The sequence below is a fragment of the Coenobita brevimanus genome, chromosome 82 (assembly GCF_032717465.1).
Source record: "Coenobita brevimanus isolate Jiangsu-jjx chromosome 82, ASM3271746v2, whole genome shotgun sequence".
In the NCBI taxonomy this organism is placed as follows: domain Eukaryota; kingdom Metazoa; phylum Arthropoda; class Malacostraca; order Decapoda; family Coenobitidae; genus Coenobita; species Coenobita brevimanus.
The window spans coordinates 3431498-3459032 of NC_137035.1; the positions used below are offsets into that span (position 1 = coordinate 3431498).

General features: G+C 40.1%; 1 protein-coding gene across 1 annotated transcript in view; it reads left to right on the top strand.

Moving 5' to 3' along the window:
- Nucleotides 1-6516: 6516 nt before the first annotated feature.
- The window catches only part of LOC145409638 (REST corepressor 1-like), a 32768-nt gene continuing 11749 nt past the window's right edge, over nucleotides 6517-27535 (top strand). Inside the window, exons 1-5 of the mRNA XM_080279989.1 lie at nucleotides 6517-6695; nucleotides 11345-11407; nucleotides 16563-16646; nucleotides 22253-22255; nucleotides 25597-25811. Coding sequence (XP_080136115.1) covers nucleotides 6578-6695; nucleotides 11345-11407; nucleotides 16563-16646; nucleotides 22253-22255; nucleotides 25597-25811 — 483 coding nt within the window. The 5' untranslated portion in view covers nucleotides 6517-6577. The remainder of the gene's footprint in view (nucleotides 6696-11344; nucleotides 11408-16562; nucleotides 16647-22252; nucleotides 22256-25596; nucleotides 25812-27535) is intronic.

Here is a 27535-nt window from a genome sequence, read left to right on the forward strand (position 1 = left end):
GATGATATGCAACCGAAAGACGATGATATGCAACGGAAAGGCGATGATATGGAAAGACGATGATATGCAACCAAAAGACGATGATACCAACCGAAATACGATGATATGCAACCGGAAGACTGATATGCAAGCGAAAGACGATGGTATGAAAAAATGATGATATGGAACCAAAAGTCGATGATGTGGAGAGACGATGATATGCAACCGGAAGACGATGATAAGCAACCGAAAGACGATGATAAGCAACCGAGAGTGAGTCGTAGGAGCCCTGAGAGTGATAGAAATGTCACACTTGTACTCCAGTCTGTTACCTAAACAGTTATGGCGAGGATCAAGGTGAGACAAAAGCAGTGCAGGTGCAGAGTCATAATTATTTACCTCCCCGAACGAATTTGGTGTGTGTGTGTGTGTGTGTGTGTGTGTGTGTGTGTGTGTGTGTGTGTGTGTGTGTGTGTGTGTGTGTGGTCATATTTACCTCCCATAACGAGGCTGGTGGAGGATATGTGTGTGTGTGTGTGTGTGTGTGTGTGTGTGTGTGTGTGTGTGTGTAAAAGCTATATCAGAAAGTTGTTATCGGATTTTAACTAAATTTGGTGGATTGGTGAACAGTGCGTCAAGGAAGAGTTGATTAGATTTTGGGGTTGGTCCTGAACTGGATAAATAATAATGAATTTTATTCGCGCCGACGGAGGTATGCCTTCTCAGAGCTTGTGTAACGGGGCAGACTAAGACCGTAGAATTAATTACCTCCACCAGCGACATTGAACAAAGGTTGGTTTATAAGTCATTGTTATTGGCTTTGGAAGGGGTATGCGCGCTCTGAATGTTTTCAGGTTCGAGGCCTATATTCTCGTTAGGTGAGCAGATCCATAAATTGCGCACTCCCGTCTTGTGCGTTGTGGGGACGGCTCATTCTGCGGGTATGGGATGCGCAGACATACTGTTTCATGAAATTGCTAATCAACCATTCAGTTAGTGGTCTTGAAATGCGACACTATAGAGAATGAAAGCGGTTATGGTAAGTAGACAATGATGTTAGCTAAGAATGGAGAACGCAATATACGGAGCACTCTGTTTCTGTTTCTGTTAGGCTAATATATTTTGTATGATATGCATGCACACTATGTATAGCAAAAAACAAATAAAACAAAGTGAATACTAAACACGATGGTGTGTTGCATACCAAATAAATCGCTAAGGAAAAGGTGCTAAGAATCCTTAAGGAGCTTTGGAGACTTTGTAGCATCTTTTCCTCTGCGATTTATTTTACCCATTGCCCCTTAATATCTTTTTGTCTATCTATCTATCTGTTGCTGGACGCCTTAATCCCGTAAGGGGTGGCCACAAACAAATCGCCTCCATGTCGCCCTGTCCCCCGCCATTTCACTGCCGTGCTCCCAGCTCACACCCCCCTCTCTCATATACCTCTCCACTCCGTCCTTCCATCTCATCTGTTTGTATGCCACTGATATTAACTAAGTCGATGTTTAAACGATATTAATGACGTAGTAGGCAAAATAAACTGCTAAGGAAGAGGTGTTTACAAAATTTCCAAAGCCACTTAGCATACGAACCTATATCACAAGTCATTTTCGTAGAGAGGAGGTAAAATATGGGATTTGTACAATATAATAATGTAATTCTAACTTCAGAATAAAGAAAATAGGCCGTTAGTAGTATAAAAGAAAACTAGTATGTAAGAGAATTTCAGGAATAACTATAACTTCTTGGCTGATCTTCCTTATTGTTAACAATTATGTGCAAGTTCTAGTACTGGGAAACGTTATCTCTGAAGGCCAGGCAGGACTGTGGGGCTGCCCTACAGGTAGCCTACAGTACAGTGCAGTACAGTTTATACACCGTGTAGAGATTCGGCGCCGCCCCCTTCTGAAAGACAGCGCCTCACCAGGGTCAAACCAGGATCCTTACTCACGGCGAGGTGTAGGGAAATATGAGAATGTTTGGCTCCCAGGAAGACTGCAACTGCTTCGCTCCACCCAGAGTGCAGAGCGCCACCACTTGTAGGCCCCTCGTCATCAGTTGATATCCTGGCTTGGTTAACTATTTTATATCAAGACTTTATTGTTCATCCCGGTGTATGGGGATGTTCTCACCCTCTTCCCTGATTTCCCTTGCCCCTGACGCCATAATTTATCTCTGATAAATTAAGTGTCGTAACCTTTGCTAGTCATGTTCGTAAAATTCTACGGTATTTACAAGCCATGTTTCATAGTTAATACCTTCAGACAGAGGATGTTTCTGTGTCCATTATTCTAAGTGATATTGAATTCTTCGTAGCAGCCCTTCCTCGGCTATTTATTTTTCTCGGCTATTAATTTTTGCATATTACGCTTTAACATTCCCTTCTGTATTTCTTTAATAACGACGTAGTTTTCATCCATAAAAACAAGTGAATATTGAGGCACAAAATACAACAAATCGCTTTGAAAAAGGTGTTACGAAATAAAAAAAAAAAATCACTTCCAGTACCCTGCTGAGATATTCTTGCTGCTGCCAGACGATTTTATTCAGCTTATGAGACTAGGAGAGAAAGGTTAATGAAGGCTGTATCTAACCCCCCCCCCAGTTCAAAAGGTAACTCCTAAGCTGAATAAAATCGTCTGGAGATAGCAAGAATAAAATAGAAAATAAAATAGAAAATAGGTCATTGAGGGGAAGGGGTTGATGACTATGTAAGGAGGAAATTGCTAACTTGTATATATAGGGGTGTAAATGGAGGTAATTATTCTCTCTCTCTCTCTCTCTCTCTCTCTCTCTCTCTCTCTCTCTCTCTCTCTCTCTCTATCTATCTATCTCACACCCACACACACACACACCATTCTTTCCTTCCTTGTCGCTCCTTATTGTTTACCCCCCCCCTCTCTCTCTCTCTCTCTCTTTCTCTCTCTCTCTCTCTCTTGCATGATTAGTCAAGTCATCAGCATCCAGCCAACTCGCACGTAGCCCCACAAGCGAGTAGCCTAGACTAGCCGAGGTCAATGTGGACTACCATGAGAGAGAGAGAGAGAGAGAGAGAGAGAGAGAGAGAGAGAGAGAGAGAGAGAGAGAGAGAGAGAGGCCTAGACTAGCCGAGGTGAATGTGAACTACCATGAGAGAGAGAGAGAGAGAGAGAGAGAGAGAGAGAGAGAGAGAGAGAGAGAGAGAGAGAATTAAAACGAATAAACGGTCTTAATAAATATCGTTCAGTTATTGGATCGTGTAGAAGGAGAGAGAGGGGGCGGGATGAAAGCAAATAAACTGTCAATAAATATAGTTCACTTACTGGATTGTGTGGGAGAGAGAGAGAGAGAGAGAGAGACAGACAGACAGACAGACAGACAGACAGACAAACAGACAGACAGACAGAGGTTGGTCCATATACATAACGCTCCTTTGCCATTCTTCTGGGCGATTTCTTATGTGTTATTGGGACTGCTCATTTAGCGTTATCAGTGTCTACCCTGCATCTTTTATCCATTTCTACTCCCACCGCTACACCCACACCCACACCAGCAGACTGAGCCGTCCCCACAAAACAAAAGATCCCGCAAGGTGTTTGTATTTTTTTTTTTTTTTCGTTTAAGGAACTTGTCCACGCCCACAACGCTAAAACTAAGCCGTGGTTGCTTGAATTTCGATGAGGCTTAGGAACGAGTCTCCTTGGTTACTAGTCAAATTAACCTACAGTATAACACCTAGCCGTCAAATGAGCTAGAAGGAGTTGGATATCTTTGCCAGGTGCACAAAATTCGGTGAGCCTTAGTTGAAGATTCGAAATAAGTCTCCTTGGTTACTAGTCAAATCATTCTCCAGTCTAGCAACACGTGGCCATCATATGAGCAAGGGGTTAGAAATATATGAGGTGAGAGTAAATGCACTATACTCTGTTCACTGTAATTTCACCTAGATTTTCGTCATTTTGCAACTTACTTCAGATAGCTCACTGACAGATAAAATACAGTACTACGGCTCTACATCCTTTCCATAGCACTGCTTCGTGACTAGCATCATATTCAAGTGGTAATCTATTGCTACATCTTGGTATCCAAAGCAGAAAGATGTCAATTTTAAGCCAAGTTAGAGTTAAAAGAGTATAGTCAAATCAACCCTCCAGTCCCAGGGTAAAGAAAGCTCCCTAACACCTCGTCTTTAGCGATTTATTTTTGGATATGGCTGGTTAATATCTTTTTTTGCGTTATTGTGCAAAGTATGGCGATATTAGGATGATTTATGGAGCACGGATATGGTCGGTAAGGTGTAGTAAGCAAAATAAGTTGCTGAAGGAAAGGTGATAGGGAGGACACACACACACACACACACACACACACACACACACACACACACACACACACACACCTGAATAAAATTTATAGAAGTTGTAGATGCTTCCCATGGACGAGAGAAAATAAATGCCAAGTTATTTATTTCATTTTCTTCCTTTCCAGGAAGAAGAGAGACGTGGACTTTTTCCGCTGGTGTACGTGATCTTGGCAACACGTACCCAGCCCCCCCAGCCCGTGTACGTGACCGGAAATAAGTACACAACTGAGAGGACTAATGGACGGATGTGTGTGTTGACCTTGCCACAACAAAACAAGAAGGAGGAGGAGGAGGAGGAGGAGGAGAAATGTAAGGAGGAGGAGTGTAGTAATAGTAGTAGTAGTCGTAGTAGTAGTAGTAGTAGTAGTAGTAGGATGATAATGATAGTGTAGAAGGTAGAAGAGGAGGAGAAGAAGAAGTAGAAGAACTATATTGATCCCTATCGAGTGTGCACGTGAATCACTGAGGCACACCAAGAGTATTTCTAAGTTTCAGTCTGCCTCTAGAATACAACCATCAACCGTCAAAACTTCGGTCAGATCCCTACTTGTCCTGCTGGGTGAAGAGGGACAAGGGGAGGTGAAAAGAAAGAAATGGTGCGGAGGGAGGGCATCCAGACGTCGTAAGAAATATTTGGGATCGAATTCTGGTCTGCTTAGATGGCTTCGTAACATCTCTTTCTTACCGATTTATTTCATCTTGTTGGCAGAGATGCAGCCGGGGATTTCTGCTGTCCTGTTATGAGAACGTTCCTTAGCTCCCTTCCTATCCCCCGAGAGGAGGATGGTGGACTGCCGGAGAAGAGCAACTTCAGCCTGCAGTCCACTGTGTTCTCATTCAGATATAGGCTACCTGGAGGTATAACAGCAACAAATAATAATAATAATAATAATAATAATAATAATAATACCTCCTCTTCTTCCTACTGCTACTACTAATACTACTTCTAGGCCTCCTACCACTACGACTGCTAATATTACTACTACTACTACTATTGTAGGCCTTCTATCACTACGACTACTATTACTACTACTACTATTGTAGGCCTCCTACCACTATGACTACTACTACTACTACTACTACTCGACCCAATGTGGAAAGTGGCCAATTTCCAGGGTAAGACAGACAAAATGTATATTTCTGGGCATACACACCTGAACCCATGGTAAAATTGTTTTACAGTGTCTGAACCCCATTCTTAGCGGATTTTCCAAATACTGTATATTACATAATTCACAGATGTCTACGAGTATCTTTCTCTCTTTTGGGTGCTACCGTTTCCCTCATTCTGCTTTATAATCCATTCAACACCATTTCACCACATGTGTTCCTTTTATTTCTCTTCTCCTCTCTATGTCCGTACATACTCGTTACTTCCCACTCCCATACACCCCACTACCTCAGAGAAGGCTGCTTAGTGGTAATGAAGGTATTACTTTTGGTAAGTATACGGTAGCTTACTTCAGCAGCCCACATAAAAATACTTTATTACATAAATATCATTAATACATTACATAAATATTAATTAATATACAGTAGTACGTGTCTGCTGCATATTTATTTAGATTTTCCAGTCTCTCTCTCTCTCTCTCTCTCTCTCTGTACACTTCGCTGATGAATAAATGAAGGGAGAGGTTTACTGGAATAGTAAGATGGCGGAGCAGTTGCTTCTAAGGTTGACAGCCTTTCCGCCATTTTCCTATAGATGCCGCTGATGCTATTCCTCAGCTAAGCCCCTTCTGTACTATAAGGTTTTACTAGGGTCATGATCACATTAAATGGTTAATTTTATGTATTTTCATCGCTAATATTATTTTTCTATGACTACATCACATAAAGTGAGAAGGATTTACATCATTCCTTATGATACATTGATTAAATCATCAGTGATTAGGTCCAATTGTTGATCATTGGGGTTACCATTGCTACCGTACTTTAGCTGAGTCTGCAACTTTTTTTATTAATGCCAGTTTTGTGCAAAACAGAGTTGCTTGCACACCATGAAAGTCATCCATATTTATTCGTTGCGTAATTAAAGCACCAGTTTGCTTCTCATATTATGAAATAGTGCAAAATAAGGTCCGATATTTCGTCTCCAGAGCCTAGTACGGTACAATTGTGTGTTTACGTACCACGGGATCGGAGCGAAGGTGGCTGCATCTCCTGCTCCCAAGACGTCTCTCGTCATCCAGAGATCTTTTTGGCCAGCCTTGCCAGACAGGTGCCCTTGAAAGGATTGTAGAAGAGTAGTACAAGATGGTGACGGCAAGTAACAGGAACAGTGGTGAGGCGAAGGAGGACAAAAAGAGTGGTGGTTCTAATCCTAGCAACGGCCACGTCTCAGGCCAGCCCGACGACGGTGAAAAAGATGGAGGTACTGCTGTGTAGTTTTGCTAAATATAAATGATTAAATGCCTAACGTTGGTTATGATCAGAGTGAGCATGCTTCCTCAAGGTTTTATTTATTTATTTTTTTTCCTTAAATACACGTATGCGATATAGACCAGGGTGGATGCTGGTCTGAGTTGTCTTCTCTGCTTCATCTTGAAAGTCAGTGGAATGTGATATATAGTTTGGTATACCTGTGGTTTACATTACACTTTGTTTGAGTCTTTTTGGGTATATTGAATTTGAATAACTGGTCGGACCTAAATATAAGCAGTTGCTTGTTAGGTAAATTGCATTTTATGTTTCAGCCAAGAATTAGGTGCATCTTTTGGTAGATATTTAGAAGCTGTAGCTGGAATTCAGTATTTTATATGCATTGTTTGTTTAGATTTCATTATTTGCTAGCACTGTTCTTCTGCAGCACTTTGGCTGCAAAGAAACTCCTTACTTCATTTGAGGTCATTAGTATGCCCAGTAGGCTGATTCCCCAGTGGGATTTGCAACAGAATTACCATAGAAGAAAAGTCCTCACAGATAGTGAGATGTAAATGGGAGGCACTTCAATATATATATATATATATATATATATATATATATTATATATATATATATATATATATATATATATATATTATATATATACCTTGATCAAGTTAAGGGACCTTCTCAATGACTTTTTCATGTTTTTGAGACCTATTTTAGATATTAAGCTAACAACTGTTCCCTGTTACCAGTACCTTATCAGCTATTGATTATTGATTTTTTAATGTTTTGTAGTTTGTTGTTCAAAGAAAACAGACAGTGATTTTAATGTACCGATACATTATATGTCATTGATTTAAACAGCATTTCTGAATACCACTTCCATCCCAAGCGCGCAGTAACTCTCTAGTGCCAGGTACCGTACTTTAATCCCAGAGGAGGTGGTCACAGACAAGCCACAGTCGTGTCATCCAATCCTCTACCATCTTACTGCCCTTCCTTCAACTTACACCACCTTTATTCATATACTTCACCCTATCCCTCCACCGAATCCACAGTCTCCCCCCCCCTCTCTTCCCATCTACCTCACTCGTACGCTTTCCTGGTTAGTTTCTTATTATTACTTGACCAGATCATTTCAGGGCACTGTACTTTTAACTACGGTACCGTACTTTCCAGCTCTTCCACATCAACACCACAGTGCTCCTTTACTTCCTTATTTGTATGTCTCTCCATGAAACTCCATACCGGGTATGCTTCTCTGAAATAATTCATTTCTACTCCTTTCACTCCATAATGGCTTCATTCGAACAATGTCCAGATTTCACCTCCAGATGTTAGGATGGAGGGTGAAACTGTAGTATCTACCTCCCATTCATATAATTTTACAATTTTTTTTTCCCTCAGTCTATCTATCTATCTATAGCCCGACGCCCTAATCCTGCAAAGGGTGGCTGCAGACAAAATGCCTCCAAGTTGGTCTGTCACCCACCATTTGATTGCCTTCCCCCCAACTCATTCTCCCCTCCCTCATATACAGTACTGTACCTCTCAGCTCCATCCCTCCACCTCATCCTTGGTCTCCCCCTCCCTCTCCCTCCCTCTACTTCACCTACATACACCCTCTTAGTCAGTCTTTCGTTCTCCATTCCACATGTCCAAACCACCTCAGTGTATTTCTCCTAATTCTCTCAATCACGTCCACATCCACCCCACAACGTTCTTTCACTTCTTTTCGTCAACATGTCCCTCCACGTCACTCTACATGCTTCTCTCAGGTAACTCATTTCCACTGCTCTCACTCTTGACTTGTTCCCCTCTAGCAAGGTCCATGCCTCGCTTCCATACGTGAGGGTAGGGATCACAATACTGTCATGCAGTGACTTCTTAACTTCCATACTCGCCTCCCTATTTCTCATCACCGCTTTCAGTGAACCAACAATCTTTTTTCTCAAACATAACCTAATTATCATTATGATGGATTTAAAAAGTTTCAGAAATACCCGGTATGTAATTTTGAAGATCATACCATTGTTGGGTTTCAGGTGATTGGGCACTGTGGTCAGTCCGCCACCACCATACCTAATTTAACCTACACTAGCATAACCTGACTTAACTAACTTGGGAACAAAAGTGTTTCATGTCTGAATCAACTTTTTGACCTTTGGAGGATTCCATCAACGGTGTCGGCAGACTTAACTTAGTGCCCATGATAACATAAATGTAATTTCCTTGAAATTCCAGGTGTCATAAATGAATTACACAATTATGGTACAGTAGATGCTCTGTTTAATGACCACCGATGTGGTGGAAGCCCGAGATGAGGGAACTATGTTTTCCTGGTATTTTTGCCCTATTTAACGGAAAATTTCAGTTAAGCATAATTCCATTAAGGAAATCTGTAAACAATAATGCATTTCTGGGGGTATTAATTATGGGTTCAGACTGCTGTGTGTAGCATTGAGAGTTAGCATAGTTTGCTAGGTTAGGCTTGCCTTCAAGGATTTAGCAGAAAATAGTTTGAAATACAGGTATGCCCCAGCTTAACAATGCAGTTGGGTAAGTAAAATCCCATCGCTAGGCAGGGTATTTTATATCAGGGTAGATTTAACATGTAATGGATAGTGATGTGTTTTTGAGCCTTGGGTTCCCCCCCCCCCAACCAAATCCTATACCCACCCAAATGAGTCCCAAAACAAGTTTCTAGCTCACCTAAGCCCTTAAATAGCTTTAAAACAAGCTAAACTAAGCTAAAAGCAATTTATAACTCACCTAAACCTGAAAGTAAGATCAGAAAATTTTCAAATACGGTATAAGTCTGGAAAAATATCAGGCTTAGTAAACTGTACCCCAAAATGATAATGGTCACCCCACCTATGGTTAAAACACATTAATCTGAGTCTGAAATATCATAAAATCAGTATTAAAAAATCAAAACCCATCATTAAACCAGGGTTTGGCCATTGTTAGGTGAGGTATGGTGGTATTTCTATCCCCATAGTTAAGCCGGGGTATCGCATCCAGGGGTATCATATATCAAGGTATACCTGTACTGGAAAATTTTCCTTTATACTGGGTCTTGGTTACAGAACTCAATTTTGTGGAAAATTCGAGATAACAGAGTGGGGGTTGTCTGAATTTGTTCGTTAAATTGTGCATGCTGTACTTAATCCTTGTCATAACATTTCCTTTGTTAATAGGAGCTCCCATGCTGTTTGTCCTCATGGGGATCACAGTATTGTCATATAGTGACCACTTGTGTGATCACTTCCATTTTTCTATTTATAAAGTTAATATTTTGTGATAAGAAAGTAAGCTTGCATCACTCACAGCGACAGTTAGCCTACATAAAATACTTTGAAGCTGAGTGCAGTGAAACTGCACACACAGCCATTGCGATCAAATAGTTGACATTGTGAGTTTGGTGTGAGTGATATCCACTGAAGTGGTAGTGTTTTGACTGTCTCACCTCTGGCACAGCAAATACCATGAGTGGCAGTGAGCAGAGGCATTCGTTATGTTGCCTGTTAGATAATTCAGAAAAATAATTAGCCAGCAATTAGGAATGTTCTGACTTATGCCAACAAACTTGTTTTCCAACTAAATTTCTTATATTTGTTGTTTAGTTGTTTAGCTCTGCCATCTGTTGTGTAGCTATATAGGATGATGTAAAAGAAAAGGGGGATATTATCCAGCTTGTAGTCTTCAGTACAGTACTGTACCAGTAAATTCGTATCATAAGCAACAGTTTTTTTATGTTCGTTTCTGCTGTGAAGTCTGCATTAGTTTAAGAAAAATGGCCTCGTAAATCTCTGCAGACACCTGTAAAACTTATATGTTATATTTTCCCATATTTATCTTTGGGTACAAATTGTATGTGAGGTGGCAGGGGAGAGGGGGAGGGAGGGACCAGGGTTGAGGTGGAGGGATGGAGGTAGAGATCTGTGAGAGAGAGAGGGAGTGTAAGCTGGAGGGAGGTCAGCCAAATGGCAGAGGACTGGGTAATATTGGAACAATTTGTTTGTGGCCACCCCTTATGGGATTAAAATATTTGGCAATAGATAGAGAGATAGAAGTGTTTGGAAGAAGTTATGATAACTTAGAACACATTCCCTTTTATATGGGATGCCTGTACAGTTTTATGTATTCGTTGTCATAGTTATACTTTACTATATCCTTTGTGCTCTGACTTGGCCTAAAATTGCCATCTTTCTATCTTGAATGCAGAATTTTAACAATAGATTAACAATAAAACATGAAATGCAGTGGAAAGGGTATACAGCTGTGGCATGGTCTACTTCTACCACTCAGCTATGTGAAATAAGCTGCAAAAAAACGAAAATCGGGACCAAGTTAGAGTAAGAGGGGTATTGTATATATAGCCAAGTGAGGATCTATGGCAGGGATATCAGAAAAGTCTTAGGGCACCATAGACGGGACAAGAATCCACACCCCTGCCTTTTCAGAATGATGTGCTAACCATTTACACCACAGCAGCGCCCAGATCATCCGTTATGCCATTTGGAAGGGTTACAGTCCCTGATTTTCACTACATCTATGAATTGCTGAGTCAGCTTCTGTCTTGTAGCCATACATCTTACCTTTTCATGCATTCTTCATAGACCAAAACTTCATGTAACTGTTATATTGCAGACACTGGTATGCGTGTTGGCAAGGCATACCAGGCCGAGATACCATCCCTGCTACCTTCTCATGGTAGGTACTCTTATTAAGTTTTGCAGATCTTACTGAAGTCTCTTTACGGCCTTAACACAGTGATGTCCTTTTTGATAATGTTATAATTTTATGTCCTTTTTTTATTTTCTTGATATGCATTCTTCTTATGTACACACAGTTATATTCGTTTCAGAGACTCACACTTGTAGGGTTCAATGTGACCTTCATTAACCCCGGAACTGCTGTAGGGCTGTCCTAAATTGAGTAAAGGGTAACTAGAATAAGGAAATAATGACATCCTTGGGCAAATGTTAAAGGGATATTATGTGGCAAATAGTGTCATCAGAATTAGTAATAAAACACACTTGTGAGGTTCATGAAGGTCTTTTCTGAGCAACATGTCACTCTGCTGAGCTTTGTCAAGTTACTTGAGAAAATTAAGAGGAGTGAAACATTATTACTCAGTAATTACCTCCACAAAATGTGTTAAAGGGAATTTTACAGTGGAATCTCCTAAATTGCTCAGTCCCAAATAGCGGATTCATAATTCGCAGCAACAGTGCACAACATCAGTAACTCTTGGATATTAATGAAATTCGCAAATGCAGCCTCAAAAGTGACGCTTTTCCGATGCCTCACGTAATACATGCCACCATTACCTCAAGCTCACACGTCTAGCCAGGCATAAACTAATCGTAGTCAGGCATGGCAGTTACTAAACCAATCATATTCAAGCATAGCATTTACTATAAGCCAATCACAGCACTTCCCTCCCACACCAAGCATGAAGGGCTTGCGCGCTTGATGCCCTGGTGCCCGGCTCAGTGCATTGTCTCCTCCATTGTTAGCATGTGGTTTCGGTGTGGTTTACGAGAGGATTCCCCCCCCCCCCATGCTTCTCACCTACTCAGTGTTACCATGGCTGATTGTAACCCTCCTGAGCCTCAAACTTCTTCAAGGAAGGGGAGGAAGAAGGAGCCAATGTTAACATACATACACCCAAACATTAGATGTAATAAGGAGGACTGTTGGCGGTGAGAAGAAAGCCAAAGTTGCCCACGATTACGGACTAAACAAGGTAAATCTTTACCAGATGGGTGTGGCAGTTCCACCTATATTATAACAAACTCATGATCTCGTGCCATGTCAGTACGTATGCAACACAGATAGTTAACTGTTGAATTGTGCTTGCATGAAGTGAGTGGAAGAAAACAAAATACAGTATACCTATTTTGGGGTATTTAATGAAGCAGGCAGGTCACCCCTGGCAGTATATACCAACAAGCTCTCCAACTGGCCACGTTGTTTACGAACCACCACACCGAATGGACGTGTCAGTGTATCATGGGTCATGGATTCTAAATCCTTATTTATAGCTTTCAGAGGTAAGTTTATGAAAGTGTCCAGTAGCTGTGGTAATCTGGGAATAATAACAAGTAACTTGTGAAAGGCTTATTTCAATAGAAATTATGAAAAGCCCGTGCTTGTTAGGCACCGTAAAGAATTCATCTCAATGAATTGATGACTCTTATGGCAACTCGGAGGCAGCTGAGGGTGACAACAACATTGCTTCCATTGTCTCCACACTGGACTTTGAGGGGTTTCTGAGGTAGGTTTGTGAGGAGGAAGTGGCACAGAGGGAACAGCATGAGGCAACAGCACACTCGCCTCGTGCTGAGTGGCCGTAGGCCGCCACAAACCTAGGAACCTCTCCTCCCAACCCCATCCATTCAAGCAGTGTCATCAGTCAGAGTCAGGGAAGATCTGTTCATTCCTATTAAATATGCTTTACTAATTTCTTTTCCAGGCGTCAAGTATTCGCTGGTGACTAGTCTGATGTAGGTTTGGGGGTATGGGGGCAACTTTTCTGAGATGACAGACCCATAAGTAACTTTCCCCGTAAGATTAGTCATTTCTAACGTGCAGAATTCTCTAATTGTGGTATGTGCTCAGTCTCATAAAGCCACGATTTAGGAGATTCCACTGTATTTTTATGTTTTGTGAACCCCTACTCCCTGCCCCATCCATTCAAGCAGTGTCATCAGTCAGAGTTTGGTAAGAATTGTTCATTCCTATTAAATATACTTTACTAATTTCTTTTCCAGTGTTTGCTAGTGTTCGCTGGTGACCAGCTTGATGTAGGTTTGGGGGTAAAGGGGCAACTTTTCCGAGACCATAAGTAATTTTCCCCGCGGAATTCTCAAATTGCGGCATGTCTATCTATCTATCTATTGCCAGACGCCTCAATCCCGTTTGGGGTGGCCACAAACAAATTGCCTCCACGTCGTCCTGTCCCCCGCCATTTCACTGCCCTGCTCCCAACTCACACCCCCCTCTCTCATGTACCTCTCCACCCCATCCCTCCATCTCATCCTCGGCCTCCCCCTCCCTCTTCCCCCCTCCACCTCACTCTCATACACTCTCTTCGTCAGTCTTTCAACCTCCATCCTCTCCACATGGCCAAACCACCTCAGTGTGTTCCTCATAACACTTCCTATCACATCCACATCCACACCACAACGCTTCTTTATATCCTCATTCGTCAGCCAGTCTCTCCATGTGATTCCAGAGGCTCCTCTTAAATAACTCATTTGCACTGCTCTCACTCTTGACTTGTGTCCTTCCAACAATGTCCAAGCTTCACTTCCATACATTAGAGTTGGTATCACAATACTGTCATGTAGTAACTTTTTCACTTCCATGCTCACTTCCCTGTTTCTTATCACTGCTTTCAAAGAACCAGCAACCTTTCTTCGCTGCTGTACCCTTTTAAGCACTTCACCCTCCAAACCTCCATCCTTACTCATCACACTACCGAAGTACTTAAACGTACTCACATTTTCCAATTCCTCCCCATCCAACCTCGCTGTATATTCACTGACTTCACCTCTCTCAAAGACCATCACTTTACTCTTCCCTACATTCACCTTTAGATTCCATTTCTTGCACACTCTCCCAAACTCATCCACCAAGCCTTGCAGCTCCCCTTCATCTTCACTCAACAACACAGTATCATCTGCAGACAACAGTACAGGGAGTTTCCAGACACTATCCTCTCTCACCAGGGCCACTCCAACATCCACTACCCTACCTTGTACCTCTTTTATTACCCCATCCATGAACAGATTGAACAGCCGTGGAGACATGACACATCCTTGTTTCAACCCAACCTCCAAAGAGAAAAATTCACTTAGTTCACCATCCACACGCACTGCAGCCTTAGCACCATCATACATACTCTTCACAGCATTCAACAACTTTCCATCTACTCCATATAATCTTAATACTTTCCACAATCCTTGTCTATCCACCCTGTCATATGCTTTCTCCAAATCCATGAAAGCCGCATACAACTTCTTTCCCTTCACTAGAAACTTTTCCACTAAAAATCTAAGAATGAATATCTGATCTACACAACCTCTTCCCTTCCTAAAGCCTCCCTGTTCTTCTCCAACTAATTCCTCTGTTCTTTCTCTAACTCTGTCAATAAGTACCCTACCATACACTTTTCCTATTATACTAAGAAGACAAATGCCCCTATGATTGCCACACACTTCTTTTTCCCCTTTTCCTTTGTACAAGGGAATAATTATACCTGACTTCCAATCCTCCGGGACTCTACCTTCCTCTCAGGCCAATCTGCACATCTTCCACATCCATTCTGCTACAATCTCTCCCCCATGCTTCAGCATTTCACCACACACTCCATCAATTCCTGGTGCTTTCCCCAATTTAACTTTCTTCATTGCTTCCACAACTTCTATCCTACTGATTTCTTCCTGTCTTCTCACCTCCCTCCTTCTCCCAGCCATTCCCCAGCCACTTATACTCGCATTACTTCCATCCTGTACATTCAACAATTCCTTAAAGTGTTCTCTCCATCTGCTCACTTTTTCTTCCTTCTCCACTAGTAATCTACCCTTTTTATCTCTTGCTCCTCTGCTAACCTCACTTCCACCCTGTCTTACTCTCTTCACCTCTTTCCAGAACATCTTCTTACAGTCCCTCCACTTTACACTCAAATTCCTTCCAAATTCCTCATCCACTCTCTTCTTACTCTCTCTTACTAATCTTTTCACCTCTCTCTTTCTTTCTTAGTCTTATAAAGCCATGATTTAGTAGATTCCACTGTATTTTTATGTTATGTGTGACTATTAATGCATTATGTAGCATTATTTTGAGTGTCATACTGCATACTACAGTATGCAGTTGTTTTTGTAAGGGAGAGTCTGCATCTTGTGAATGGGCACAAGCAAGCACAAGCAAACAGACATTAGTTCATTAAATATGAATAACAGCTGAACATGGATGAACAAGATCTGATTCACTGGTTGTCCCGCATATCAGATTGTCAGAATTTGTCAGTTAAGCAGTCACGCATAGAGAACAGTCACCTTTGTGTGAGTTCTTTAAATTTATGTAAATTCCCCCTAATGCAGTTTTGTTATTATATTGTTGCATGGTATTCTTTCCAGCTGAATGGGGCCACTGAAGGTTTAAAATCCAAGGGAGGTTGAGGCATACTGCTATAACGTTTTACCTTAACTTACCCTAGATTTTTATCCTTTTTCAACATGTATCACATAGCACAATAGCAGAAATAGACAGCGTTATGACTCTACATCCTTCCCATAGCAGCTCTTCGTGAATATCAACACAGTACTTTAATGCTAATCTGTTGTTAAAAACTGAGTGTTCATGATGGAGGGATATATATTTTAAGGTCAGGTTAGTTAGTGTAAAACAAGTATAATATAGCCTCCCAAATATAAACATCCAGTTTCCAATAACTGCCACTTTCCAGCATATTTTTTCCTACAATAGGAGGATGTTGGTATCATCTGTCCTCACAAAATAATTGCATATTTGAAAACAGAGTTTATTGTGGACAAGCATAATAGCATATATATAACTGGTACTAATACAAGATACTTCAATACATTTACTGTTCGTGGTAATGTAGGTAATTTTTTTTTTCATTATTTTCTCGTAGTTATCATTATGATCCTACTTTCCAAAAGATTCCATTTTCCATAAGGCCTTTGGAACCAAGCACTTCGGATTTGGGAGTTTGTACTATATACTATCATTTGGGCAAATGCCTGGAAATGTCTGGACTCTTGCCTACCTCGGGGCCATTATGCTCCTGATGGGGAAGTAAAGTATGAACCAGTAAATTTTTTTCTTCCCTTAGAGAGACGACCGGAGCAGTGTCCTGAGCGTGCCTTGCTGGTGTGGGCCCCTAAAGTCGAGCTGAGCGAAGACAGTCGTGAGTATTGTATGTCCACCTCACCTTGTTTTACACTTCACTCTGAAATATTGATTGGACTTAAAATTCTCTAGAAGTGCTAACCCTTTTGTTAGTGTTGGGCGCCTGTTGGGTGCGTTAACAAATTACTCAAATCAAGGTGCTTGTGCTTGATGGTTGCAGTAACAAGTTACTCGAATCATTGATTTGTATCAGTGGCGTACCTGAGGGGGGGTGGGGGGGCTGTTTGAAACTGCCCCCCGGGCCCCCAAAAGCCTTAAAAATTTATAAGCTTTTTTATTTATATATATATATATATATATATATATATATATATATATCATCCCGACAATCCCGGCTAAGATATTAGATAAGTTTTGAGAATTAGAGGGGCTAGGTGGAGGGGCCCCGTAAGGAACCTAGCCCCCCGGGCCCCCAAATCTCTAGGTACGCCCCTGATTTGTATGATTGAGTGCATTTGTTTGATATTATTTCAACCTCAGTGAACAGGTAGAGTATTTCCATTTCCAGTTTATAACATGTACAGAAATTGGTGATGGTTTTGAGTTTAATTAGATTTTATGCTTTAGTTCTTTGCTGCTGTAACTCCCACCTTATTTAATTGTAAGGTATTATTAGACAATTCACCAATAGAAGGGTTAAGCTCTGTTTCACATGGCATGGTCACAGCACAGTTTGATATAATTCTGCTATGCTGATATACGGCAGTATACTTCTAACTAAATGCTGTATAGCTACTTGTGATATATTGATGTTCAGATATTGGTATTAATCTCCTTCTACATTTTCAGCTGGTGTTTCCCTCCTCTTTTTCCATAGATATTTCAAAACAGGAAATACTTTCCCCTGTTTATCTCATATCCCTAGCTTCTTCCTTTCATTTCGCACACTAAGTTTCGGTTTGGTTTGAACTATTTGGTACCTTAAAGGATACATTTTTTTAACTACTGCTATTCTTTTTTCTCAGTATAACTATAAGGATCTTAATTACTTTTTTACTTTCTTCTGTTTCTTCTATTTTCAGAAAATGAGTTTATGCTCATTTGTATTCAGTCATCTCTACTATATTCTTTTTTGTTTTGTTAACGTTGATATGTTTTCATGTTTTTCCATCCCAGGTAAAGTTTCCTCTGTCCTGGTGAAATGTAGTTTGTTGATGATTGAACTAACTATAACTGAATAGACACATTTATACTGGGTACTGTATGGTAGTACTCATACAGTCTCAGTACTGCTGTTCCCTGCTGCAGTAATCAAGTTTGTGTGTGTGTGTGTTCTTACCTAATTGTTCTTACCTAAGTGTATCTTTACAGGAATGAGTCAAGCTCGTATTGTCCCATGTCTTAGACCATATTTATCGTACATATCCTTAAATTTGTGAATTGTTTTGGCACACACTATTTCATTCGGTAGTGCATTCCATTGATCAATTGCTCTGTCTGGGAAACTGAATTTCCTTATGTCATTATCACCTCTCTTCTTATGCAGTTTTTTTGCAGTGTCCTCTTGCTGATGCTTCTCCATATGTTAAATAATCATTTATGTCTATTTTCTCCTTTCCTGATATGCACTTATATAGCATTATCATGTCACCTCTTTTCCTTCTCTCCTGTAGTGTTGGTAGATTCAGTTTATTTAGTCTTTCTTTGTAGCTTAGGTCCCTTAAGCTTGGTATCCATCTTGTAGCGGCCCTTTGAACTTTTTCAATCTTGTCTATATGCTTTTTGAGATGAGGACTCCAGACTATTGATGCATATTCCAGGGTTGGTCTAATGAATGATGTTATTATCCTTCTTAGCATGTCTTCATTTATGTATGTGAATGCTATTCTCATATTTGCAAGCAGTGTATACATGTTCCGTACCTTCTCGCTGATGTGGTCAGCCGGAGATGGTCTGTTATTGATAATCACACCTAGGTCTTTCTCTCTTTCTGATGTGTATAGGGTTTTATTTCCTAACTTATAATCCCAATCAGGTCTTTTTCCACTTTTACCAAACTTGATTACATGACACTTGTCCACATTGAATTCCATTTGCCATGTACTACTCCATTCATGAAGTTTATTCTTCTTGTAGCTCCCTACAAGAGTCTGTGCTAGTAATTCTCCTTTGTATTTTTGCATCATCTGCAAACATATTCAGATAGCTCTCATTTCCAGTGTTACTGTTTATATCATTTATGTGCACTAGAAACATGATTGGTGCCAGCACCGAACCCTGTGGTACTCCACTAGTCACTTCTTTCCATGATGAGTAGTTTCCTCTTAGTACTTTCCTCATTTCTCTTTTTATGAGAAAGTCTTGCATCCAACAAAACAGTTTGCCTCGAATTCCTCCTTCATGGTACAGCTTCCATAAAAGTCTTTGGTGTGGTACTGTGTCAAAAGCTTTCTTGAAATCTAAATAGATACTGTCCACCCATCCTTCCCTTTCCTGTATTGTGTTTGTTACTCTGTCATAATAGCTCAACAGATTAGTAACACATGATTTTCCTTTTCTGAAGCCAAACTGTCTTTCTGTTATCATACTGTGTTCTTCTAGATGAGATACCCAAGCTTTTCTTATAAGTTTTTCTAATACCTTGCTTACAACACTGGTCAGTGATACTGGTCGGTAGTTGAGAGGATTTTGTCTATTTCCTTTCTTGAATAAGGGGACTATATTTGCTTTTTTCCAAATATCAGGTAGTTTCCCTTGACTCAAGGATTTCTTGAAAATTAAAAATAATGGTTTACTTAACTCCTTTGCACATTCTCGTAACACCCAACATGAAATTTCATCAGGACCACTTGCTTTTCCTCTGTCTAATCTACTTAACTCCTCCTGTATTACTTTTTCTGCTATTTGTATATCTGGTAGTATGTGTGGACATGCGTGTTCCACATATTCCCTCTCAAAATTTTTTTCTTCTGTAAAAACTAATTGGAAATTCTTATTTAGTGCTTCACAAATATCTTTCTCTTGTGTATAAGTGATTCCCTCGTCCGTGATGGATTGTATTATATCTTTTACTTTGGTTTTGCTTCTGATATAGCTGTAAAACAGCTTTGGTTGATCACTACTTTTATTTATTATATCCTCCTCAAACTGTTTTTGGGCTTCCCTCCTTATTCTTGTATAGTCGTTTCTTGCCTGTTTGTAATTATTATACGCCCTTTCACTATTGTGTCTTCTGTATCTATTCCACAACAAATCTCTTCTTTCTTTTGATTTTTTACATTCTGTATTGAACCATTTCTGTATTTTCTTATCTGCTTCTTTGTGCTGTGGGATGTACTTCTGGACTCCTATTTCATAAAATTCACAAAAATTTTTATATACAGCATTTAAATCTTGTCCTCTAAGCTCATTTTCCCTGTCAACTTCTAAGAAGTACTTCTTTAGGTCTTGATAATTTCCCTTTTTATAGTTTAGTCTCTTTTTGTAACTGTCATTGCTGTTTACTATGTCATATGCTATCCTGAAGTTATAATTTAGTACTGCATGATCGCTTTTGCCGAGTGGAGGGTGATATATTAAACTGTCAGTGTCATTTTCTTGCCTAGTAAATATTAGATCTAGCACTGAAGGTACATCAAGTCCTCTTTTTCTAGTGGTTTCCCTCACATGTTGCGTTAAGAAAAACTCTTGTACGAGATCCAGGAGCTTTTGGTCCCAACAGCTTTCTTGGCTATTTATATCTAGAGTATTCCAATTTATATTTGTATTGAAATCCCCAGTTAGTATAATTCTTTCCGATTTCTCTTCCATTTTATGTAGCAAGGATCTTATACTCTGAATTGTACTCTCTGCCAGGTCCTCATATTCGTCTCTTTCCCATGTGTTTGATCTGGGTGGCATATACAAATTGGCTACAATTACTTTACCTTCAGATGTGTCGATCTCTACTGCAATCAGTTCTACTTGTGATGGTATATCTAGGTTTATTTCCTTGACTTTTAGATTTTTCTTAGTTAATATTATAATTCCTCCTCCTTTTTTTAAGTTTCTGTCTCTTCTCCATATATTGTATTCCTCTAAGTTTAGTATGTCATTGGATATCCTTGGTGTTAATTTTGTCTCAGTTAGGCATATTATTTGTGGTTCATTTTCTCTGACATAATCATTCATCTCTAGTAATTTAGATACCATTCCATCCACATTTGAGTACATCAACTTTATCATCTTGTTTATATACTTGTCATGACATGGTTCTACTAACTTCCTCCTTTTTCTTCCATCCTGTTTGTGTACCACTTTCGTACCTGCAATCCTATTACTTTGTTAAAAAAATTTCTTCTTGTCCTCTTCTGATCTTCCCTCATTGTTTGTTTTTGCTTCCTCCCTTTTCTCTTTCAGTAATTCCAGTTCCTCTTGTGTTAGGCATCTTTTTATCCATACATTTTTGAACTCTTCTTTTTCCATAAGATTCTTTGCATTTTTTAGTATCTCTTCCACAGTGTTTACACTCTGGAAAGTCACCTTTAGAGGTCTTGTCTTGCTTTTCTCGTATTTCCCAAGCCTTTTGTGTTCCTCTATGTCTTTACTACAGATTTCCTCTGATACTTCTTTCAGTAAGTTCATTACATTTGCCATCTCCTTTTTGTCTCTAGTGATTTTGTTTTTAATTTCTTCCTCTTCTATACCAGTGATTACTATTGATTTATTTATTTCTACTGAATCTCTGACTAACCTTGGATTGTTTTGGATTATTCTTTTCACTTCCTTTTTAATGTTTTTTTCCTCCACCCTTGTTTCTAAGTCTTTCTTTACTTTCACCATTTCAGCATACGTGGTTTCTACATCATTTTTGTAGCTTTGCACAGCTTCATTCACCTGTGTTATCTTCTCCTCAATATCACTGCTCTGGTCCATAAGACTGCTTGCCTGTCTAATTGTCTCTCTGTCATTTTTTAACTCCTCCATAACACTCTCGTGATTAACTACTGTACTTCCCATTTCACTCACTTTCTTCCTGAGGGTATTCAATTCCACTGTTAGTTCACTGATGGTTGTGTCTTTCTTATTGGCCTCCCTTCCCAGTTTTTCTATCTCTTCCTTTTGCAAGTGCATTTGCTTCTTTATTTCATCAATTTCATTTTTGAAAGCCATTTCTAGTTTGTGTACACGTTCAACCAGTCTATTGTGAGTCTCCACTTCAACCAGTTCTTGGTAGAAATCATCATTTTGCTTTTTACTTTTATCCCTTTTCTTTTCCAAATTTGTTTTACTGAAGTATGTATCCATTTTGTAATACTAAATGAAGAGTATGCACTTACACTTTCCGTGTTGCCGTAGTATAAACAAACCCAGCTGACTCAACGCATCGTGGTTCTTTGTTGTTTGATCAGTCTTATTTAAACTTATTATTTCTTTTCCTTTTAATAATGAAAAATCATTTAGTCTAACCTGGTACAGAGCTTGACTCATTCAAAGATACTTATTTAGGTAATGCCTCTGGCCGTGTTGAGCTGGTATGGAGAGCCGGTAAAAGACGTCTTCCTCCGACGATGCCGTGTGTGTGTGTGTGTGTGTGTGTGTGTGTGTGTGTGTGTGTGTGTGTGTGTGTGTGTGTGTGTGTGTGTGTGTGTGTGTGTGAGGGTATATTGTACTGCACTGTAAGGTACTTCTTAGCCAGTCTTATCTCTGTCACTCATAAATTCCTTAACAGTTCCATTTCCATTTTTCATACTCATTCCTTACCAATGCCTAATGTTGGTACCAACACGTTGCCATGCTGTCCTGCTATAGCTTATGTTCAGCTGGGAAAGAATGAAACTTTCATACGGTAATTAATCAGTGCATTCATGGTAGTATTTAAAGGTCAGTTATGCATCAGTTGCATTTAAATGACTGTGTTGCATCTACATTCTGAGGAAGATTCACTGATATGAATGTACTTCAGACTAAGCTTGTTTTTGTCAATTTTTGATTAAAATGCTGATGCTGTTTGCGGTATTTTAATTGACATTACCCTCTGTGCTGTTGCAGCTGCCAGATAACATTAATAGCAATGCAGAGGTTGGCAGGGTGGTAGTTACAAGGTAATTGACCACTTAGAAGTTTTGGGCTACAAGGAAGTTTGAATTACTGTACTGTACAGTATAAGCACTGATAATTTTCATAGTACTGTATTAGGATAAAGTTCATTTACAGTAGAAAAATATTGTGTGGAAATAGCTTTGACAAAATATCAAGCACTTGCTAAATACAATAATGTAATGCTTTGATTTTGTATCATATCGTTTCTCTCTCTCTCTCTCTGACCAGAAACCATAATCCCGTAAGGGGTGGCCATTTGCTTTTGAGTTAATGGTAGTTGTTTTATGGGGAGGGTCACTAACTCTCCACCAACCTGCTTGTTTATATTGTTAATAAATGCTTCATCATTCGATATAGCCATAAGTAAGGGAATTACACTATCAAAGACCATCCACTTTTTTTTTTTTTTTTTTCACAAAGAAGGAACCAGAAGCTAGAAGCCTGCAAATTGTTCCCTCGAGAGAGAGAGAACCTTATTTAAGATCAGTTCATTTTGAGATGCCTGGACATAGTGCATTTAAAAGTCTGGAGGTCATAGGCAGAAGGAAATGCAGACAGGAAGACATTTTCAGAGTTGACCTGAAGGACTGGGAGTCTCGGTTAACTCTTGTTTTAGGGGGCTGGACAGGATAGGGGTAGGAGTTTGCTGCCAGACAGGTGCTGTACATCCATTTTAATGGAGGGGGATGCAGTCAGACTGTTCAGAAAGGCAGTAACCATGGAAGAAGCATTAAAAAAAGTATAAAGATGCAACAGTGCAATGAAGAAACAGAGGTGAAGGGAGTCGGTTAGAGGAGGAGAGTTAATGAGACAAAAGTCTTTGACTCCACCATGTTGAAAAGAACTGTATGTGGGGAACTTCCCTCCATACATAAGAGTTGTACTGTACACATGGGTAAATAAAACCCCCTGTGTAAATTAAACAGCTATGCAGGGATAAAGAAAGCACGGAGTTGGCTTAGCTCACCTAATCTCTTGGAATCAGATTTTGCAAGAGAGGTAGTGTGATCTTTTCATGATAAATGGAAATACTGGATAACATTGTTCAGCAGGTACTTGATATTATGTCAAAGGTGTTTTCTTATGATACCGGTATTTATCAATTTAAATTGGAATTTGCACTAATACAGTTTTACAAAAATTATCAGTGTTATTTTATCCTGGTAACCCACACCTTGCAAGTGGCCAGTTGCACTGTCACCAAAGTGCAAGTGGATATAGCTATTTCAGATGAGGTTTGCAAGTCACAGCACATGTTATATGAATTACAACTACCACTTTTCTTTTATATTTAATTTTACCCATTTCTGCACATATCTTTGTTGTGTTGGATTTACACATTCTGTACTAGAGAAGGTTGGGGCATCAGGCTCACTGCAGCAGGTCAGTTGATGAAACTTGTCAAGTTTGTTTACATCTGGATGCTTTGTTTGTTACTAGTTATCATTTGGGTTATTTTTTGACTTCAAACATTTTTGGTCACCAGTTATCACATACTTTATTTTTTAAATATTTGAAACTTTTTGTGGTAGATACAGTATAGGAAAGGACACATACGGTGTATTATGCTGAATCTTTTTAAGTATCCCAGTGTAGTAGCTTGTATAGCATTACATACTGCAGGTCTTGGATAGCTGTCCATTTAGTTGCGGTATAGTAGTTATGGTAATCAGATCAGTTCTTGCCACTTTCAGTTACTGGATTTTCCCTTTTGTGATGCATGCTTCTTCATTGTTCTCCATATCTCTCCTGCAAGGCTGGGTGGATGAGTTTGGGAGAGAGTGTAGGAAACGGAATCTAAAGGAGAATGTAGGGAAGAGTAAAGTGATGGTCTTTGAGAGAGGTGAAGTCAGTGAATGTACAGTGAGGTTGGATGGTGAGGAAATGGAAAATGTGAGTATGTTTAAGTACTTGGGTAGTGTGATGAGTAAGGATGGAGGCTTGGAGGGTGAAGTGCTTGAATGGGTACAACAAGGAAGAAAGGTTGCTGGTTCCTTGAAAGCAGTGATAAGAAACAGGGAAGCGAGCATGGAAGTGAAAAAGTTACTACGTGACAGTATTGTGATACCAACTCTAACGTATGGAAGTGAAGCTTGGACGTTGTTGGAAGGACGCAAGTCAAGAGTGAGAGCAGTGGAAATGAGTTATTTAAGAAGAGCCTGTGGAGTCATATGGCGAGACAGGCTGACAAATGAGGATATAAAGGAGTGTTGTGGTGTGGATGTGGATGTGATAGGAAGTGTTAGGAGGAACACACTAAGGTGGTTTGGCCATGTGGAGAGGATGGAGGGTGAGAGACTAATGAGGAGAGTGTATGTGAGTGAGGTGGAGGGTGGGAGAGGGAGGGGGAGGTCAAGGATGAGATGGAGGGATGGGGTGGAGAGGTATATGAGAGAGGGGGGTGTGAGTTGGGAACAGGGCAGTGAAATGGCGGGGGACAGGGTGACGTGGAGGTGATTTTTGTGGGGCCACCCCGTACAGGATTGAGGCTTCTGGCAATAGATAGATAGATAGATAGATTATTTCGTACATTTTCATCGTCCTCTGTCGTATTTTGTGCTGTGCATGAGTTGTTGTACTGATACTGTCTTTTGTTTCATTTCCTTATAATTTTATTTCTGAATGCACAGCTGCCTTTATTTCTTTATCTGTTATGTACAGTGAACTTTATCTTTTTTTTTTTTCTTTGCAGCTTTACTGTGACTCTACTAAACTAATCTTTTTTGTGTCCAGCCTTACTATGACTCCACGAAACTTTTTTTTTTTCCCTCCTGCCCAGCCTTACTACTTGTCTTTTTTTGACCCAAGCAGTACACTGACCCTGTCTTTTTCTATCCAGCCTGTGAACTCAACTTATCTTTTTCCTACCCAGCCTTACTATGACCATTGAACTTAACACTTTCCTACCCAGTCTTATCATGATTCCCTTTCCACAGTGGAGCAGTACATCTGGCTGGCCAAAGACAAGTATGGCTACAATGCAGAACAGGCGCTTGGTATGTTGTTTTGGCATCGACACGACCTAGAGAAAGCTACTGCAGACCTGGCCAACTTCACTCCCTTCCCTGATGAGTGGACCACAGAGGATAAGGTCCTGTTTGAGCAGGCCTTCCAGTTTCATGGCAAGAGCTTTCATAGAATCAGGCAGATGGTGAGTAATTTGTTATGCAGGAGTGGTGGTGGTGGTGGTGGTGGTGGTGGTGGTGGTAGTGGTGGTAGTAGTAGTAGTAGTAGTAGTAGTAGTAGTAGTTCTGTGGTAGTAGTAGTTTATGTCTGCTTATAATTTTGAGTGATGGCTGAATTTATTGTCACTTTTATCCTAATGGTGAAAGAGCTGAGCCCTTTAAAGAAATGAATGCATGCTTGTCACATTTTAACCTGTTCCATGCTATGTCCACATGTTTACAGACAAATCTATAGTGGCCCAAAATGCCGAGTCTGTATATATATATGGACTAACTCACTGTTGCCACAGATGCCTCTTCCATACATACACAGTTTTGTACACATTTGCGTGAAATTATTTGAGTCTGCCCTAGTTGCATGACAGAAAATGGGAAGGCAGGCACCCCCCCCTCCTCCCTTACTATGAGCGGGGATGGGGGGTTAGAGATCTCTGTTACCTGGGTAATCAGTCCCCCAGTAAAATTGAGAATGTCACCATGTCACGCTGCGTTGCCAAGGATATTGTGCTTACTCTCAACTTCCAGTCAAAGTTGGAGAACTTGCAACTGATGAACTAACTGGTAGTGATGCATAAATAATGTATATAATGAAAGTAATATAAGTAAATGTAAGTAAATAGAAGTAAATCATGAAAAAGAGTAATGTAAGGAAAATAATGTAAGAAATTTTTTATTTACCCCTAACTAATGGGACTATGTGCAGCATTAGTGTTTGTTGTGCCTTATGTGAGTGTTTATAGTTCCTTATACCAATATGACATAAAAAAAAAGTGAATGTGAAAATATGATAAAAAAAAGTGAATGTGAAAATATGTAAATTAGCACGGAACCCCAACTTCCCATCATCATGGTTTCGACTGTGGCTGCATTATGTAAACCAGGTCGCGTTTCCATACTACAAGTATGCCATGCATCCTCCCACTCCACACCAAAATTGACTATCTATCCACATCAGCCACTGATGGTATCTAAAAGTAGCCATCTGACAAAATTTGGGCATGCTGGACCAAAACACCTGTTTATGGATGGAAAACAGCTGAGATGAACACTTTTATGTCATTAGGCTTATTGTAACCACTTTTCAGGTTTATTCACGGTGGGGGGGAGGGAGAAGAAAAAAATAATCAAAAATGGCCAGCACTGGGTGTCATACAGCCACCTAAACTCTTAGCACTGGGGCTAAAAAGCCGGCAGAGGCTCCAACACGGAATGGGTTAACTTGTAAATTATGATAGTAGCAGCTGGCAGTGAGCCCATTGCCTCCTGATGTACCTTTGTGTTACCTGTAATTTGTTTTCCTGTAATTCCATCATTACCGTATGTATTAACTGCTTAAGTGGGAAAAGGCATGTAGATAAAGACATTTTGCTATAATATGGAAATGACAGGCTACATTGATTGTGTATTTTATAGCAACACAGTCTATGGTTAATGAAGAAAGAATACTTGTCCTGCTTGTTTTTTCTTGCCTGTTTTGATGGGCAGTTACAAAGGATGAGAGTTGCTTTAGGGATATGATGCCATGCATTTAAGTTGCATAGTATCTCCAATGATACAGGAGGGAAATGATTGTACAGTAGGTTCGCACAGTGCGCGTCATCACATTGCACGATTCGCATTGTGCGCAAGTGACCAAAAATCATAACCAAAAACCCTTGAATGCGCGAGTTTACTGCACAGAACGCAAGGC